Source organism: Crocodylus porosus, unplaced genomic scaffold (assembly GCF_001723895.1).
Source record: "Crocodylus porosus isolate Cpor-Errol unplaced genomic scaffold, CroPor_comp1, whole genome shotgun sequence".
Classification (NCBI taxonomy): domain Eukaryota; kingdom Metazoa; phylum Chordata; order Crocodylia; family Crocodylidae; genus Crocodylus; species Crocodylus porosus.
Genome location: NW_017728943.1, coordinates 95,547,520 through 95,565,722, shown reverse-complemented (window position 1 = coordinate 95,565,722; position 18,203 = coordinate 95,547,520). Strand labels below are relative to the sequence as shown.

General features: G+C 39.3%; 1 protein-coding gene across 1 annotated transcript in view; it reads left to right on the top strand.

Annotated features, from left to right (window-relative positions):
* RYR2 (ryanodine receptor 2) overlaps positions 1 to 18,203 on the top strand; it is an 810,210-nt gene that overhangs the window by 730,401 nt on the left and 61,606 nt on the right. The window contains exons 85-87 of the mRNA XM_019549810.1: positions 9,502 to 9,582; positions 11,726 to 11,814; positions 16,109 to 16,237. Coding sequence (XP_019405355.1) covers positions 9,502 to 9,582; positions 11,726 to 11,814; positions 16,109 to 16,237 — 299 coding nt within the window. The remainder of the gene's footprint in view (positions 1 to 9,501; positions 9,583 to 11,725; positions 11,815 to 16,108; positions 16,238 to 18,203) is intronic.

Sequence of the window (18,203 nt, the reverse complement as noted above, 5' to 3'; positions counted from 1 at the left end):
CAGAAACACTTCTGATCTACTTCTGGGTGTGCCAGGGAGTTCATGAGGAAACCCTCTCCCCCTGCGCCCTGGCTTGGCAATTGGTGCCTCCTGGGATGCCTTGTGCACCTGGGGTCCTTCCATGGCCAATCACTGAACCAGGGAAGGGGGGGGGGGGGGGGCGGTCCCCTGCACACATGACGGCAGACCTTAAAGTGGACCAGAAATACTTCCAGTCCACTCTTCTGGGTTTGCCGCTGAACATGTGGGCCCCCTGCCCCCCACACACACACACTCCTGTGGCATGCTCCGTCTGCTGCAGGATTCATGAGCCATGCCTGGTACCTTGAGGTATGTAGAAAAAACCTTTAAGCTGTGTCTATGGCTGAATCACTGATTCTCTAAATCAGCGTTGAATCTTCAGATTCAGATTTGGCTGAATCAGATCAGAACTGTGATCTGAATCAACGAATTGAATCAATGTCCCTGATTTGGGCTGAATCTGAATCTGAATAAAATACGGCCCATGTTGGACACCCCTACTGCCTAATTGTGATGTGCTATGCAAAGTTCAGTGTCTTTTCCGATATCAACACTGGCATTAGACAGAATACCCTGTAGTGAGTCACTATGTTGGTAAGATGTATTGCTCTTTTCCAACTATTCCTTTTGTACTGCCCCCATTGAAGTACCTTGTTTCAATTAACCTCTTGCCAGTACCATCTTTCTGTATAAAATCCTGGAACCCCCACTGGTAAAAACACTGATGGTTCTTTAGCAAATGTGTTTCTTACTTGTTTTTGTGATGTACTCAGTGTTGTATCTTCTGTATGTATTTTTGTTTTGATTTTTTTTTTATTTTTACAAAAAAAGGTTCAAAACCAAAGACACATACAAATGTTCATTTTCTCATATGATGGCTTTTCATTTAAATCTCAGTCTGTGCTACCTCACCATAAATTTTAATAAGCTTGAAAGTGCAATTTTTTTTTTTAAAAAATTCACAAAGAAACTTGAATTAGTTTTTGGATTGAAATGATTTTTCCTAAATTTGGTTCATAAACATTTGGTAAAGCAACTTCTGTGAAATTTACCTGCTGCTTGAAACTCAGCTTCTCCTAGATCCATTTTGACATGGTTTGCATAAAGCTATTGTTCCTAGTAGAGTATGTTTAAATGCATCAAACTGCAGATAAACAGCAACAACAAAAGAAAATCCAGGTCAAGCTATTGACATCCTTATTTTTATATAAATACAAGATCCCTAAAATAGTAATAACTCTAACATCTGTTGGATATTATCAATAATAATATTTCAAAATGAGGAACTTAGACTTCTTTGCAAACAGTTAACACACATAGCTCCTCTCTTATTAATTTACAAACAATTAAGACTCACTCATAAATAATGATAAGACTCATAAGGTTTCTTATTCTGATCAGTAACCATAGTTATACTTATTTTACAGAAGGGTTATACTAGTCAAAAAGGTTAAATGCTTGAACCAAGATCACATACAGTCATTTAAAAGAATTAGAAAAGGAAGCCAAGAATTTTCTACCTTCCAGTTCTCTTTTCTGACCACTGCTTCTGCCCTGAGCCATTTAAAGAAAGTATTGCAAAGTAGTATCCATAAAAACATAAACTCTCCACAATTCATTTCATTTTTTTTACTCACATTAATCTTCATAATCTTATATCTATTAAATATTAGTGTGTTGTGTATACACACACACACACACACAAAATAATTGGCAATACTGGAAAAATATTTCTAAGATTTGGGGGAAGTTATTTACTAATTGAACACAGGTTTTGGGTACATGTTTTAATTCCCTTAAACAATTTGTGGCTCTTTTTCTTTATATAAGACGCTACAGATATTTTAAATCTCTATAAGAGGCAAAATTCTTATTTTCCCATTACAACCTTTATAAGGAAAGAACATCTAAACAATAGATGATATCTTTACAGGCAAAATATTAGTTGACCTCAAAGCACAAATGTTCTTTGCTAAAATCATATTTACAACAATTATATTGACAGATGTCTTGTCTTTAGATATGCATGGATGTTTAAGCTATGAAACTGAGAGACATTTAGATATATATATGAGACCAATGATAAATTGTTATGTTAGAGGATGATATGTAAATACAAGTGCTTAATATACTAATCTACTCGTATGTCCTTAAGGGACATTGTCAAGCTAAAAGTAATGGAGATTGGACTAGATGACCTCCTGAGGTCCCTTCCAAACCTAATTTTCTATGCTGCTTTGTCTAAAATAAACAAATTTTCATATAAATGACACCTAGAGGATTAAAATAAAAATAATTATAATTTTATGCTTTTTATAGATGTATAAGCTCATTTTTCTTTTCATTTCCATTCAGTTAAATGTTTGTATTTTTATACATAAGAACAGATATGCTTGTAACTTAGGGAAAACAAACAAAAAACACTGTAGGTGAATGCTGAGTTCTCAATAAGCAATTCTTTGCTTTATAGGTTTTTTTGCTCACTGTATACAGGAATTATTTCTATTTGTCTTTGGTTTTGAAAATTCTTGTTTTTATTAAGTCTGAACTTGGAAAGCCTGAGAAGTAACTGTTTAAAGTTTAGCCCTTCATTAGTTTTGAAGCAAATATTCCATATGATAGAACAGAGAGCTATTACAGAGGAAAATAGTTTTAAATACAAATAGACATGAATAAAGGAAAATAAATAAATGGATCTCAACACTACAGAGATAACCACCTGCTAACTTTCAGATCAGATGCGTTAGTTTCATGCTTTTCCATTTGATTACTTTAAGTATGTTCTTTACACCTCTGGCAGGTGTTACATTTATCCCATGATTAATGGTAACATGCCACACATTCAATCAATTTATCATGCCATAAAATGTCAAACCAGCTGATTTGCATGGCACTTTAAAAATGAACATGTGGTGGGGAGCTTAGTTTCATTTAGCCTGATTCTTATTTACCCTGAAGTTCCTTTATATTGCTGTAGCAGAAGGCAGGGCAGGGTGGCACAGTTATCCTTAAGTAGTTGGATGGTCTTTGGAGATCATAGGTGCTCATGTTAGGAGCAGTCGTATACATCCTGAAACTAAATTCATAACAGCAATATGTTTAAGCCAACTGAAGCTGTTATGCAGATGTTTTACAGTAGTGAATTTCCCAGGCAGTTTGAGTGCATCCTGTTCCTTGCCAGAGTTGGTCACTTCAGCTTGCATTGTAGATATGTTTTCCATCTGTAGTAGAGTCTCCATCTAAGAGTGCTCTGTACACCAGCACAAGAGAAGCTTGTCTATGCTAGCAGAAGTTGCAGTTGTATGGGGTCAGTGGCAAAAGGGTTGCTTTCTTATTTAGTTTGAATCTTCAGTGAGCCACTTTCCATCAAATGTATAGTGCTGGTGCTTATAACACTCATAACATACCCTAGCAATACTGGAATCTTATAATGGGAATAAATTTACTTTTGTTACTATGATAAATCTTTGCATTCATTTGACAATTCTACAGTCATCAAAACTGAGCCCTTATGCCTTTGTGAATGTTAAATTTACATGCAACTGCTTTATATGTAATGTCACAAATATATTCAAATATTAATAGAAATGGGGGGTTTCAAAATGGGGGATAAAAGAGAAATAGTAAACTGGGTCTCAAGCACTTTCAAGGAGATACACCTACCTCATTTCATTCACTCTTATCTTTATTTTACTGCAAACAGTATTTCTGTTTCAATACATCACAGACTCGGACAGTCAATTTTGCACAAACTGCAGACATAAAGCCATTTGTGTATGTAGTCATATCATTATGTGCAGCATGGGCAATGGCAGCATTTTAACCAAACAGTCATATCTAATCAGAGGTGCTTTAGTATATATACATCATGTCTACATCATGTCAATTGAAAATAAGCTAAGGAGTTACTCAGCTCCTTAAGTCGTATTATATGAGGTGTGTATATTTGGAAGTATATGTATAAGTGTTTGTATGTGCTGGCATTAGGGCTTTGTGCCAAGTTATACTTAAGGCTTATTTTACTTAGATCATAGTCAGCTTTACTATGCATTAGAAAGTTTTCTGAGCGTTTGCACAGTAATGCTTCCCATGATCTAAATAAAACACAGCCTAAGCAACAGAGCCAGTGAAGACTGGTGCACTGCAGTGTGAAGTGTGGTCTGGGACTGACAAATAGCCATCTGTTAGTCTTAGTCTCCCATCACACCAGAGTTTTGAACCTGCTCTGATGCAGTGGGCATGCTGGGAGGCTGAGACTGATAAACAGCAGTTTATCAGTCCCAGGCTCCCCACCACTTGAAAGTCTCCTGGTCATATCACCTCCATGGAGCAGTGACAAATGAGCTCAACACATGTTATGTAATACAATCTGGAGATACTCCTTGCAGGAAAAGTCCTAACTTTGTTGCTCTGTGATGCCACTTAACATGTGTTTTACTGCTTGAATTCTCAGACACTCGCACTGTAAATGCAGTTAACATGTCTTAAGGGTAATATGCCACACAGCCTGTAAGTTGTGTACACAATAATGGAGGCTTTCTTTCCCTTTTTATGCAAAGAAGTGGATCTGAATTCCAGAGGCAAAATTTACAGTCTCCATGGAGACACCTTTCTTCAGTCATTAAATGGCATCTTCATCCTGAGAACTGAACATCTAACACTACTACTGTTAACAACATTTGTTACTTAGTAAAAATGTTTTTGGGGGGATGTTATTTGTTTGTTTTTTAATACAGAGTGTTTGTCATTATGCAACAGATTCAGAAATTTGATTTGGCAGTAAGATGTATATTCTCTCCAATCAGTATAGACATGCTGCTTTTTTTTAACCAACACTAATTTTTATAAAGAAAGCAATAGGCCTCATTCCTAACTGCATTGGTGTTGTATGAATGGGAATAAAATACTATTGACACTCTGATCTGGAAGGCTTTTGGGACCAGTTTGTAGAAATCTTGCTGAAATAAACACATTTTGCATGGTGTGCAGTGACTGATCAGGTCCAGTTATATGAAAAGGCAGGACAAACCTGAAAAAAGCAAATAAGAAAAAGGCAGTGTTTCTGAATGTGCTTATCAGTGCAACCCACTTGTAATTAATCAGATATTATGAAATACCAGTTAAAGTGATGTTGAATGAAATGCCCAAATACTTTGCAGTGTGCAAGTTAGTAAAGTCTTGAAAATCAAAAGCACTTTCCTTGCTTTCTATCCAAAAAAGCATTCAGGCTGTGATTCACTAATGCATATGTTAGAAACTAAGCTTTGTGAAAACAGGACTTAAGCTTGTGCTTTATTTAAGCACATACTTATTCTTTTGAAATCAATGGCCAGAGTGTAAACCAACTTGTATTGTCAAATTTAATATCAATAGCATTTGTTTGTAGAAAATGAAAAAGCACTTCAGCTTAAATACTGTTGACAGCCTCCACCAAAGTCTGTACTGTAATTATGTTAAAGCCCCCTTTTTTAAAATTTTGATTGTACTACTTTGCATTGAGGGTGTTTTATTTAGATAGCAGTAAGCAATTCTGGGCATATCTACACAAGATGTTTATTGCAAGCTGCCTAATTAGCTCTTCAGTAAAGTCTCTGTGTTTACTTGTGCAGCTCTATTAGGTTGCAGTAAACTAATAAATGCTGCTATAGATTAGTACTTGTAACTATAAGTACTATCCTGTGTCAGGGTTCTTCAGTGCGCAGGAATGCATATGTAGATACTGATGGGGCTGACTGTATTCCCTCTGCAGCACACTGAGCTGGGTTGGAGCAGCCCCAGGCTGGCAGACTGACAAGTCCCAGCCCCCCATCACACCAGAATTTTGAACCTGTGGGGAAATCTTGAACCTTAGTGGCTGGGACAGAAGAACAGCAGCAGTTTGTCAGTCTCAGCCTTCTCACTACATCAGTCTTATGATCATATCACCTCTATGGAGCAGTCAGATGTTGGCTTGCCACATGTAAAAATTAGGGCTGTGTGAAGCTTTGGTCCCTGATTTGATTCAGCAGAGACTGCCAGAATTTGGTGGCCTAATCTCCAAATTTGAATTGAATCAGGAGACCCTTTAATCTCTCTGAATTGAATTGGAACCCTCTGAATCAATTTGGAGAGATTCGGAAAGATTAGGAGATTTGGAGATAGACACAGTTTTAAATGTTTTTTCTACATACCTCTAGGTACCGGGCAGCTCATGAATGCTGGGATGCTGGGGCGGATGAAGCATCGCACGAAAGTGTGGGGGACTCCCCAGTGTGCTTAGCAGCAGACCTGGAGTGGACCAGAAGCACTTCTGGTCCACTTCCAGGTCCACTGGGGAGCATGCTGGGGGGCCTCCTGCACCCTCCCCAGCTTGGCCACTGGTGCCTCCTGGGTCTGGAGGGGCCCCCGGGTTCCCCCTATGGCTGATCACTGAGCCGGGGCGGGGGGGGGACAGCGCACTCCCCAGCAGACCAGGAAGTGGATTGAAAGTACTTCCGGTCCACTTCTGGATTTGCCGCCGAGGATGTGGGGGGCCCCCCCGTGCTCCTGTGGGATGTGCCATCTGCCTCAGCATCGCAGCATTCATGAGCCATGCTTGGTACCTTGAGGTATGTAGATAAAACATTTAAAGCTGGGTCTATGGCCAAATCACTGATTGCCGGAATCAGCATTGAATTTTCAGATTCGGATTCATCTGAATCAAATCAGGGACAGTGGTCCGAATCAATCAATCAAATCACTGTCCTCGATTTGGGCTGAATCCAAATTAAATATGGTCTGTTTCGCACACCCCTAAAAATATCTAAGCTCCTGATCTGGAAAATATCCCTAAGTAGTAGAAAACTTAAACACATTTTGAATTATGCCTTGTGCCCCAACACATGAAGTATGGAAATTTGCTCGAATTGAAATCAGTCAGCTCTTCACATAATGTTAAGATAAAGTTCTGTTAGACAAGAAAGGAGAAAAAAAAGAACATATCCATATCGGAATTTCAAAAAAGAAAGAGAGCGAGAGAGAGAACATAGAAAAGAAAAGGAATTCAGAAATGTTGCTCTATTTAAAAGATAACAAGTTCCATTTAAACAGTAATAGTATGGGTGAAGTCAAATGCTGAAGTATGCATTTTTTTAATAGTTGAAAAATACTTCTGATCTTGTGTTTTTATTTATGCAAAATTACCACTGAAGTAAGTGATAAATCTGGGTATTCAAGAAATGTATGGCTCAGTCCTTATAGGGCCTGAACAATTGTGCATGAATAAGTTTCATTGCGTGATTGATCCCCATGAAATTGCTGGAATTTTATGTGAATAGCTGCATGTATAACTGTGTGCAGGGTCAGGATCCATATGTGCAGTTGAACTTTTGTGGATACTGTCCTTGGTCCTGCAAGGTAGTGAGTGATTTAGTTCTGATTCAGCAAAGCATTTAAAACATGCATTTAATTTTCAGTGTGTGAGAAATTCTGCTGAATTCTGTGAATAAAGTTCTTAGTTCTGCATGATGCTGTACACTTTAGCCCCAGTCTAGCAAAGCATTTATGCATTTTGCAGGGCTGAACCTTGTGTAGTAGTATTGATGAATGTGGTACTTGTGTGTTGAAGAACCTCTAGGCTTTGCCTCATTGACTTGAGGCACTTATATTAATGGCACTGGTGGCATTAATCACTCCTGCCAAAAGAAGTCATTTATGCCTCAGTGTTTAATTAGTTGTAAGGGTTTTCAGCCTTGTGTAATTGGAAAGCTATAAATCTGGTATTTATATCTGAGACAAAAACTAATTGTGTTAAATGACATTAGTGCTTGACTCATGTAGGAAGAGGAGTATGCATTTTTGCCAGCCCACTAAAAATAATGGAGGGAACTAGATTAAGAAAAACAAAAGCATTTCAATGTTTACCCATTTTATAGAAAACGATTTGCCTCGTTTTTACCTATATTTGGTGATACATGCTTTTGTCACCAATTAAATGTGTCTTGTGAGCCAACAGGGAAAATGCGTGAAATCATTTTATATACTTCTTGTAATGTTCACATTAGTTTTCAAAATGGTTTTGCTTCCTAACCCTACCATTATACTGAAGCTTCTCACTTTGAAAGTGACAGACTGCAGACTGGTAAGTCAATCAGCTTTTTGTAAGTGTAATCATTCATAATTTTATGTGCAGTAACATGTGAACACATTCCTGTTTATACATTTTAAAATCTATATCTAAATGCACATATGGTGTCTATTATTCAAATATTTACAGTCTGTGAGACATTTTTATATTTTTACTTCACTCTCATGGTTTCTTCTCTTTTCATCAACTGAAAAAGATTATGCTTGATGTTACACTGGATATGGAAATTCAAGTACCAGTCTAAAATATCTGTACTTTTTAAGTAGTCTTTTAGAACTAGTATAAAATATTTCTACAATCTACAGACCATTTGTATTTTGTTTTCATGCTGTCATGCACAAATAATAAATGATTGCGCATTAAAATGTTGTATGTTTTCAGTAGTCTTTTACAATCTTCGATTTTTTTGCCAAGTTGCCAGTGTGCCCAAAAATATTTGTATACAGCCAGTAATGATTCATTTTCAGTAGCCTCAATATATTTTGGCTGGCTTATATCATTTTTCTGTCCCACTTCAATCTTCCTTTCTTGATCTCTGATCTTTCTTAGACCAACTAATGCCTCCCTTTTTACACTTCAATTTTCAAGTTAACTCTATATACTTTTATAATTGGTGTAGTGGTGAAGTAATTGAAAGGCAAGACACTTCAGGGTACCAGCTTTTGGTAAGCATTCCTGGAACTCTTTTGAAGGTGTACAGAAAAAAATGAGCCTAATTACCAGATCACTGAAGGATATCTTGAAGTCCTTTCCTGCTTAAGTGCTTTAGTGCTTTGCTTAATCATGTTTTAGGGATATACACACCAAACTTCAAGGGAGTTTCAATGGAAGTTGGATGCCTGTTTCTTTTAGGGGCCGTTTGGAAATCTAATCCAAAGTATTTTCCAAGAATGTAAGCATCTATAAAATTGTTGGATTATTTGACCTTTTTTTTTTAAAATTTGTGGTTCTTTTCCCAATACTCAATTAATTTTCCATGCCTTATTTTGTCACACATGCAAACAAAGTAAATTCAATACTAACCTTTGTCTATGATGCAGACTTCATGCCCAAAAGAACAAAAAAAGAATTGAAATAGTGTATAATCTCTAAAATGTTGCCAAGCCCATGCTGCCACATTTTATAGAGAGAAATTTGTCTTAAAATTTAAATGTTCTTTTCTGATGGAAAAGGATAGCACCTATCTGCCAAGCACATAACACGTGTGCTTCGGATAGAATAGTGGCGAAAAAATGCTTTTCTTTCTTTTTTTCTTCTCTCTCTCTTTCTCTCTCTCATGGTGACTTGAGATTAAGTATGGAGATTTTGTTTGGGGGGTCATGGGGAATTACTTGTCAGCCTGTGATAATTTGCTTTTCCATCTGGCCTTTCCACAGGAGAAAAGGTGATGCAAGATGATGAATTCACCTGTGACCTTTTCCGCTTTCTCCAATTGCTTTGTGAAGGACACAATTCAGGTTTGTGGGCAACCTGCCAGCCAGCTAAGCCAAAGAGACAGTACTCAGGGATAAAAGCTCATCAGTGTTCAGGGGTTGGCAACTCTTAATGAAATATTATGAAAGGTGTTTCAGCAGTTGAACTGTTCATGAATGAAAAAATATTTTGGGGGGAATTAAAATGTCAGTTTTTATATTCATTTAAATATTGAAGAAAAATAATGCACACAAAATTATGATTCTTGGAGCATGGTTTATCAGGGGTGGGCAAAGTATAGTCTGTGGGCCAGTTCCAGCCCACCAATTGATTGGATCCAGCCCACAGCTTTCCCCTCAGTGCTCTGCATGGGGGCGAGCCCACACCGCACTCCAGACCCTGCCTACTGGCCCCAGTCTGGGCCAGCGTACACAGCTTCCAGAGGGGCTGCTCCCAGTGTGGCTTCAGCTACCTGGTTGATGTTTAGCTCCCCTTGCCTGCAGCAGTGGCTCCTCCTGCTCTTGCTGTGCTGCTCTGGGTGGGGGGAAAGCTTCATCTAGCAGGTCCGGTCCCAGCATGCAGGCCTCCACTCCAAGCTGCCTTCTACCCACACAGCCACAGCCGGAGCTGTGGCCTCATACACTAAGGCAGGAGCCACCCAGGTGACACTTCCTCCCTGCCCAGAGCTGAGGAGCAGGAGGAGGAGCTGCCGCTGGAGGTGGGGAGCTGAGCACACATACCTGCAGCCACACCAGAAGCAGCCCTGCCAGTAAGCTGTGCACCCTGGCCAGATGTGGGCTGGAGTGTGGCGTGAGCTGCCCCAGGTGGGCCTGGGCCCCAGGCTGAGTGCCGTGGGAGCAGTCACAGACTACACTGCCTGGGCTTCACATGGCCTATGCCCTCTCCTCCCATCCCTCACCCTTGGCTGCCTCCCAGAACCTAGCACCCAGGCAGCCCCTCTGCCACGCACTTGCACACATGCCCTGTCCCCAGACACCCCACCCACACCCACCCCCCCATAGGGCAGGGGCATGCAGGGATCATGGCTCTGCCCAAAGCCCTAGCCCCATGCTGTCACTGCCCTATGACCCTGCCACATGTTTCTTGCCTCACCCACCTGTCCCACTCCTCAATACCGCTTCCTACCCACCCATGCCCCTATCCCACTTAGGGAGTTTTGGTGAGGAGTTGTGGTGGCAAGGGATGGGGGAGTGCTGACTTGGCCCACCACAACTGATCAAAGCTCTCTATGTGGCCCTTGGGCCCAAATAATTGCCCACCCCAATCTATATGAAAGATAAATAGAAAACAAAGTCTACCTCTGGTTGCAGAACAACTCTAGAAATCTTGTCAGCCACCCAGCTCTAGCTCTGCAAATGCTAAGGTGCTGCAAAAATGACAAATAGAGACTGTTCGGGATGGCCTATGGCCAGAACCACTGTGTTGTGAGTGTGCTCAGGATAGTGGACCTACAAATTTGTTTCTTTATCTGGTGTATGTGGTATGAGAGTGAGTGGGCAGGGCCTGTTTTAGTGGCAGCATTCCCTAGCACCATCTGAGAATGGTGTGGACTTAACCTGACCATGTATGCAAGGCTCTGTTTGTCACAGAAGGTGATTTAGAGGGTTAAACATTACCCAAAGAGCACATGGGAGATTTTTGTTGAAGAAAGAACAGCATTTCACCACATATAAAAGCTAGATAATACACCAATTATTTTTTTTAAATGTAATTTTAAATACACTCACATATACTCAGTGATGATATAAAAAATTAGTTTGTGGATGTTGAACATATTGATATAATTGTCATCAAGAATTTGATAATGATGCAACTATATTCTGTTCTCATTTACATAAGTAAATCAGGAGTAACTCCGCTGAAGTTAATTGAGTCTTGCTGTTATACAGTTGGTAAGATCAATATCATTTTTATGCTAGGTTCACAGGAGAAACAAGGTACTAACAGTTCTGACACACACACTGTCCTCAGTTAAGTGATGTCACTTAAGAAGATATAAACTATTCATTGGATTAAAACATGTATGTAAACAGGAAAGAAGTTTAAAAGATGTTTCATCATTTAAATTAAAATTTTACCAATGAATGTTATCACAATTAATTAGAACGAGTAAGTCTGTGATTTTTGAGATTTAAATAATTGTTAACTAACCCATCATATTTTTAGATTTTCAGAATTATTTGAGAACTCAGACTGGCAACAACACAACTGTCAATATTATCATCTCTACAGTGGACTACTTACTGAGAGTTCAGGTAACTTGGTTTCTATATTAATTGAATTTAAATAAAATGGCTTTTTAAAAATTGCATATATCAAGTATGGCTAGCAATAAGTATATTTTGTTTTGCTTTGCTTGTAAGAGGACAAAGTCAATATTAGGCATGTATTTTCTTCACAATACTCCTACATTTGACTGTCTACCATATAGCTTATGAAGAAACTAATTAGAGGATATGAAACAGGTTTTTTGAGCTGGTCTGATGTCAATTCTGGCTTTCTGCACTTAATATTCCCTTTACTCAGTCATCTCCCTGAGAAGCAAAAACAGGGTAGAAGAAGGCTTCAGCAAGAGGTTTGTGGAATTGTAGCTATGCCTCTAGATGATGTAGATACATTGACAAAACTTCTTGGTTTAAAAGATCTAGATTTGAGAGGCTCAGTCCAGTGTACAATATCTTTCCTTTAATAGCAATGGTTTGTTAGTTTGGGAAGTCTGGGAAATTACCAATCAATGGCATTTTGAAGAAGAAACCAGACTTATGGTGCAATTTCTGAAATTATTTTGTTTTCTGCAGAAGCAGTTTCCTTTATCTGATTTTTTTTTTCCCCCACTGTCCTTCATGAGATTGAAGGGAGAATCTGACTAAGAGGTCTTACTGAGTGTTATGAATTATGCTCTCTAAACCACGTGCAGTTCACTCTAGGCTGGGGCAATGATCACGCAGAGCAGACACCCAGAATCAGATATAGAGTCTTTATTCGCTGCAGCAAGGTGCCTCCGAGGAGGGACCCCGCCTATTAGATCTAATTTTCTTTTATACCTTAGTACATTAGCATTGGCTTGTGCTTGGGAAAATACCCAATCATTTACTAAACTAAACTACTACTCTATCCAATCAGGTGGCACTGTGCGCGTTAACACTGAAGTTTAACCCTCGTGACTACATGCTCTATATACTCTTGCCAAGTAGTCTGCTTCACTAGAAAAACAGTCCTTGTACCTCTTTCAAGGTTCCTTGTTGACCAGATTCAGCTAGTTTTATGTCTTATCAATAGCCCTTACACAGCACTTCTCCTTTCACCCACCTAATACGTGCTGTGTCCGCTTCTATGTATTGAAGGTTAAAGGTAAAAGAAATGGCCTTACTTCTATATTGCAAAATTCACACACAACACTGAGGAAGATCTTAATATAAAAAAGGGGATCCTTAAACTAGGAGTGTGAAACTTACGCCATGCTCTGGGCCCGATCCAGACTGTGGGGCTCTTTCATAGATGGGATCCAACTGGGACATGGGACAGTAGCAGCAGGACTGGTGGGGGCAGTGGCAGGGATGGTGACTGCTGTAGTAGGACTGGCAGCAGTAGGGCAAGAGGTAGTGGGACCAGTGACCCTAGCATGAGCGAAGCACAGCTTTCTTGCCCTTCTGCTACTGATGGCCATGTCCACCAGGGCCCAGGGGCCCTGGATTCTATGCTAAGTGCTGGCCAACCCCCCTAATTTTGGTAGCCTGTTAGGTCAGATGGCTCCGAGGTCCACATGGTTAAAACCCCTTCTTTAAACAAAAGCCAAGGTTGTCTGTTGCTCCCAGGCACCTAACCAGCCTTCATCTTTCATTGCTCAGTCATAACCTGCGTTTCTTTTCTTTTCTCTTGCCCTTCTTTTTATAATTCTTTGCCTCATTTTATCATGATGTGGAGTTGATGTAGGTTGTGGAATGTTCAAGATAATACAGTTGAAATACACAAACAGGTTCTTTCCTTCAGATCCTTCTGTGATACTTCCTATCGTAAAATCATAGCACTTTTCATTACTAGGCCATTAAACAGGAGGCTCTGTTGGGGAAAAGAGAAAATAATGCTGCATGTAGTGTCCAGGGGGTGGCAGCATTATTTTCTCTTTCCTTATTAAAAATGGGAACTATAGAAGAACTACATACCTAAATAAATAAAGGGAATACAAGCCTTCTACCCAAGGCATTACTGCTTTTATCACATCACAGGCTTGAGGAAACTGCACACTTGTGTCAGAAAGATCAAATTCCATATGTCTTTAACTTACATTGCCCCCACCTTTTAGCCTTCTTTTAGTACAAAATATTCACCAAGTTAACAATGTCAGCATCATCTCTTGGGCAGCAAGAAAAGAGTGCTAGTAACTGAATAATAACTGATGTATCAGTAACTGATACAATCTATCATCCTTTTGAGAAATCTTAGACCATGCAGTTAGTTCCTTCCAATTTATCCAAAGCTGTGGGAATAGAAATGCACCCTGATAACCGGCTCAGGGAACATTCCTTATTTGTTGCTCTCACAAATTTAATTTAAGCCAAAGGTGCATTTCCAAAAGAAACATTTATATACATTTCTGAGCTGTAATGTTTCTGGAAAAAAACTCACAAAGGTGAGTGGAACATTTACTCAGACTGAGGAATCTCATGTTCTGTCCCATAACACTTTTCTATCCAGCTCTGGATGAAAAAATTGGGACACTGCGTGGCATCAGTATTCACTACAAAATATAATTTACATAAGTGCATCCTTGGAGTACTTCTTTGAAGTCTTTAGGGAAATTTAAAGGACTGTACAGTGAAATGCACCTCTTTTAATTCTCCAATTTCATGAGTAATAGTTATTACAGATACCTTCATTGTGGTCCACAGTACTTTTTCTCATGGATCTTCTGAGGTACTTTTTATCATTAACTTTCATTTCAAGTGATGCTATCAAAATCTTGTTTCTCGAGGGTTTATGGGCAAAAGGGCAGTCAGGACTGTGATAAGAATGATTCCAGTGAATGAATCTCTTGATTGTATCCACCTGTAAGCACCCTGATGTACAACTGCCTGCTTTTTAAATGGCTGAAAAACACAAGACATGATCTAAGAAACTTGAACCGTGCAGTATTAATTCTTTTGTTGTTCTTTAAATATGAAAACGCTACATTGTCATAGCACATCAGAAGGTAATGAAAGTATCTAATTCATTTTCTGAACCAAGTGTATGAAGCACATAACAGTCTGTTTTTAGTAAACATATTCACCATTTCACCTGATTGTCTTACCTGTAAGACATCCACTTCACTGCACAGTATACTTTTTTTTTGTTTAGCCAATTAAATTTTCCTTTTCAACTTCTATTTATTGTTTCTAAAAAGTCCAGAATGCAAAAATCAATCATTTTTCAGTTGCTGCCACTGTTGTTACCAGCTTACTGTTATGGACCAGTAAATGCAGTAAAAGCTGTAGGGACATTTGTAATCATAATGAAAATAAACTTTTCCTATTGTGTAATTATTTTTTGATTAAATAAAAAATTGGCTTTCTTTGGAAGAAACAGAAGGACGAATCCATTCCCTGGGAATTCTTGGTCCTGTGATTTAGTGAGGTGCCAAGCAGACAGTGTAAATGCACATGGTTCAAAGACACCTTTCAGTATTGTGTTTCTGATGACTATCCTAGTTTAAGAAGTCAGACTATAGAATTGGAGTAAAGAAAGTCCAGCTAATTTAGTCTAAAGCTAAATTTGTGTTTCCCTTTTTTTTTCTGTGGGTTCCTTTGGAAATGAGATAGAAAATACATTACGTTGATGATACCCAAGAGTGTCTATAGGATGATTTTAAATCCATGTGAATAGAAATATAAAGGAAACCTTGCTCCCATCAAAGTGTACATACAGGCATTATATTTAGATTGACCTAACCCTGGATCTAAATGCTCACTTACATAGGTGTTCAGAGGGTTTAATTTGGCCAAAAGATGGCACATCCGATTTAAGTTAGTGCACCTCAGAAGGTGTGCAAACTTAATTTGAGAAAGGATTAACCCAGTCTAGTAAGAGGTTAACCCAATCTTGCAAATGTCTGCATCCATTTACGGTACAGCCCCAGGTCTAGGAAAGCCTAGCCACTTACTCTAGCCCCATGGCTGTGCTGTTCTCACCCCCGATGAGCGATTTTCAGCCCCCCCCAACTCTCTTCTTTGACCAAGCAGACTTGCCAGCCCCACCCCACTCCCCTATCCCTCCAACTTCTCCCCCACCCTAAGTTACTTATGTTGGGCTCCCCGTGCTGCTCCTGGCAGCGGAAAATGGCTGCACCTGCTACTCCTGACAGTGGTGAACAGCTGTACACAGTTCTCATGGTTTAGGTTTTGGTGGCTTAAAGCAAGCCATCAAAACCTAGACTAGCTGTAGCGAACACTTCTTCACACCCAGAGCTTACTCTTAAAATTTGCTTCCGAATAATACTATAGAACTAAGGAGAGGCAGATCATTTGTGTATATATGCAATCTGTGTTATGTGCTATTTCATCTGTTTTATAGGAATCAATTAGTGATTTCTACTGGTATTATTCTGGGAAGGATGTTATTGATGAGCAAGGACAACGTAATTTCTCCAAAGCAATTCAAGTTGCAAAACAGGTCTTTAATACTCTCACAGAGTATATTCAGGTAAATTGTTTACATTGTCATTTTCATGAAATTATGAAGATAATCATTGTTTTAGCACAGGGGAATTATGTAGGTATCTTTACAGTTATACTAAGGAGCTTACCAATGTTTGCATGCTGAGAATGAAGTTTTGAAATAAATGAAGCCGTTGTTATTTTTTTTCAGCCTGAGAAGGCTAGACTGATACTCAGTTGTCACTGAATTATCACCCCTTCTTTTTGTAGCCAAGATTTCTCTTTTCCTTTTACATCCAATAATAGCTTGTATCCATTCCTTTTCAGTAGGACCTCACTTCCATAATTTAGGTTTTGCCATCTCAAGAGTAGACTACGGCAAAGAATCCTACTTAACCTAATCACTTTTAATCCTCCTGAAAACTAAAGGTATTGTGGAACATCATATTAGTAGCCTTCTTGAAATACCTATGCCATACTGCTATGTCTGAGATCTACAAAGACATGTTTGACCTGTGCTCCCTTCACAGTAAATAAGAAGCTGCTGCTGACAAGACATGATGAGCACTATTGATGAACACAGGGGGAAACTAATAATTCTGTATTCAGGGCAGGGCCTGGAAGGTGTGCAGCAAATAAAGGAGTCAGACACTGAATAATGAAGTCAAGGATATTGAATTGTATCTCATTCCCTGAGAACCATTCATTCTGTGTAACAAATTAAGCAGAGGTCCAGTGGAAAAGCTTTGATTTGGGTATTCCTTGACTTTTTTGAGTGTTTGGCTTTTACAATTTTAATAACAAATTTTCAGTGTAATTTTCATTGTATGTTGCTGTCTTTTTAAGAAAATAAGAAGAAAATCCTGTTACAGTATTGAATAGTTCTATATAAAATTGAGGCTTTCATTTTAAAAATTATTTCATGCTTTGATTATGGAAGCTAAGATTCAAGTAAAAAATGTTTACTGTTTAAAACTACAATAAGGCTAAGTACAGACAGTCAAAGAGCCTGAGGCTGAAGTGATTCAGTCTCTGCAGGTTAGGTTAAGCTACAAAGATTGAAACAATAAGTAAATAAGCAGGCAATTACTTTTGATTGAGGAAATGAAGCCACATGCCTAGGCTAGAGCATGCCTACTAGCTGCTGCCAAAGGGAAAGGAAGAGAAAAGCCCTCCAGGACATTCCCCTACTTCCTTGCTGGAGGTGAGAGGGGAGGGCTGCCAGGCTGAGGTGGGGAGTGGATAGGAAAAAAGGTAATGGCATTGTTTCATAAAAGCTTGACTAAGAATAGTTCTTTCTCTGAAGTACTATAAACACAGCCTGACTGTGTGTTCGCTTCCTCTTTCTGCTGCCTCTGAGATGTCTGGGATTTGCAGTCCACAGTCATAGTAGCAGAACTCTGCAGGGTTGCTCATCACTTCCTCTTCCTGCTTCTAGGTGCCTCTGGAATTTGTAGTCCACAGCTGCAGCCAGCAGTAAGCAAGCAGAGCAGGGAAGCTCTGTACTGGGGGAGGGAAGGGGAGTTTAACCCTCCTCCCTGGCCCCTGACCCCAGCAGGGGTTTGCCTGGGGTGGGGGTAGGGCAGTAAGCCAGCCAGTGTGGCCAGTGAGTCAGCCCTCACTGTTCCAGCTAGGGAGCAGAGGGGTGGGGACAGCCCTCCCCTGTGGAGGAGTCAGCCCAGCCCAGGGCTGCAAAGCATGCTGGGATGCTGGGGGGGGGGGGCTGGTTTAATTTGAACCAGAAAGGGGCCTGGGACAGAAGTTTGATCTAAATTAGTTAAGTCTGATACTACATTCAAACAGGTTTATCTTAAACCAGTTTCAGCCATTTTGAAACTAGTTTATGTGCACTTGACTTCTGTTCTGTTACAGGTTTAAACCAGTTTCTGATCACTTAAACCAGTTTATGAGTAACTTTTGTCCACAGCTTAAATGAAATAATAACTCTATTAATCAGCCAAGGAGTAGTTTTAACAAACTTACATAGTTTTGTTTGTTTATTTGTCATAAGA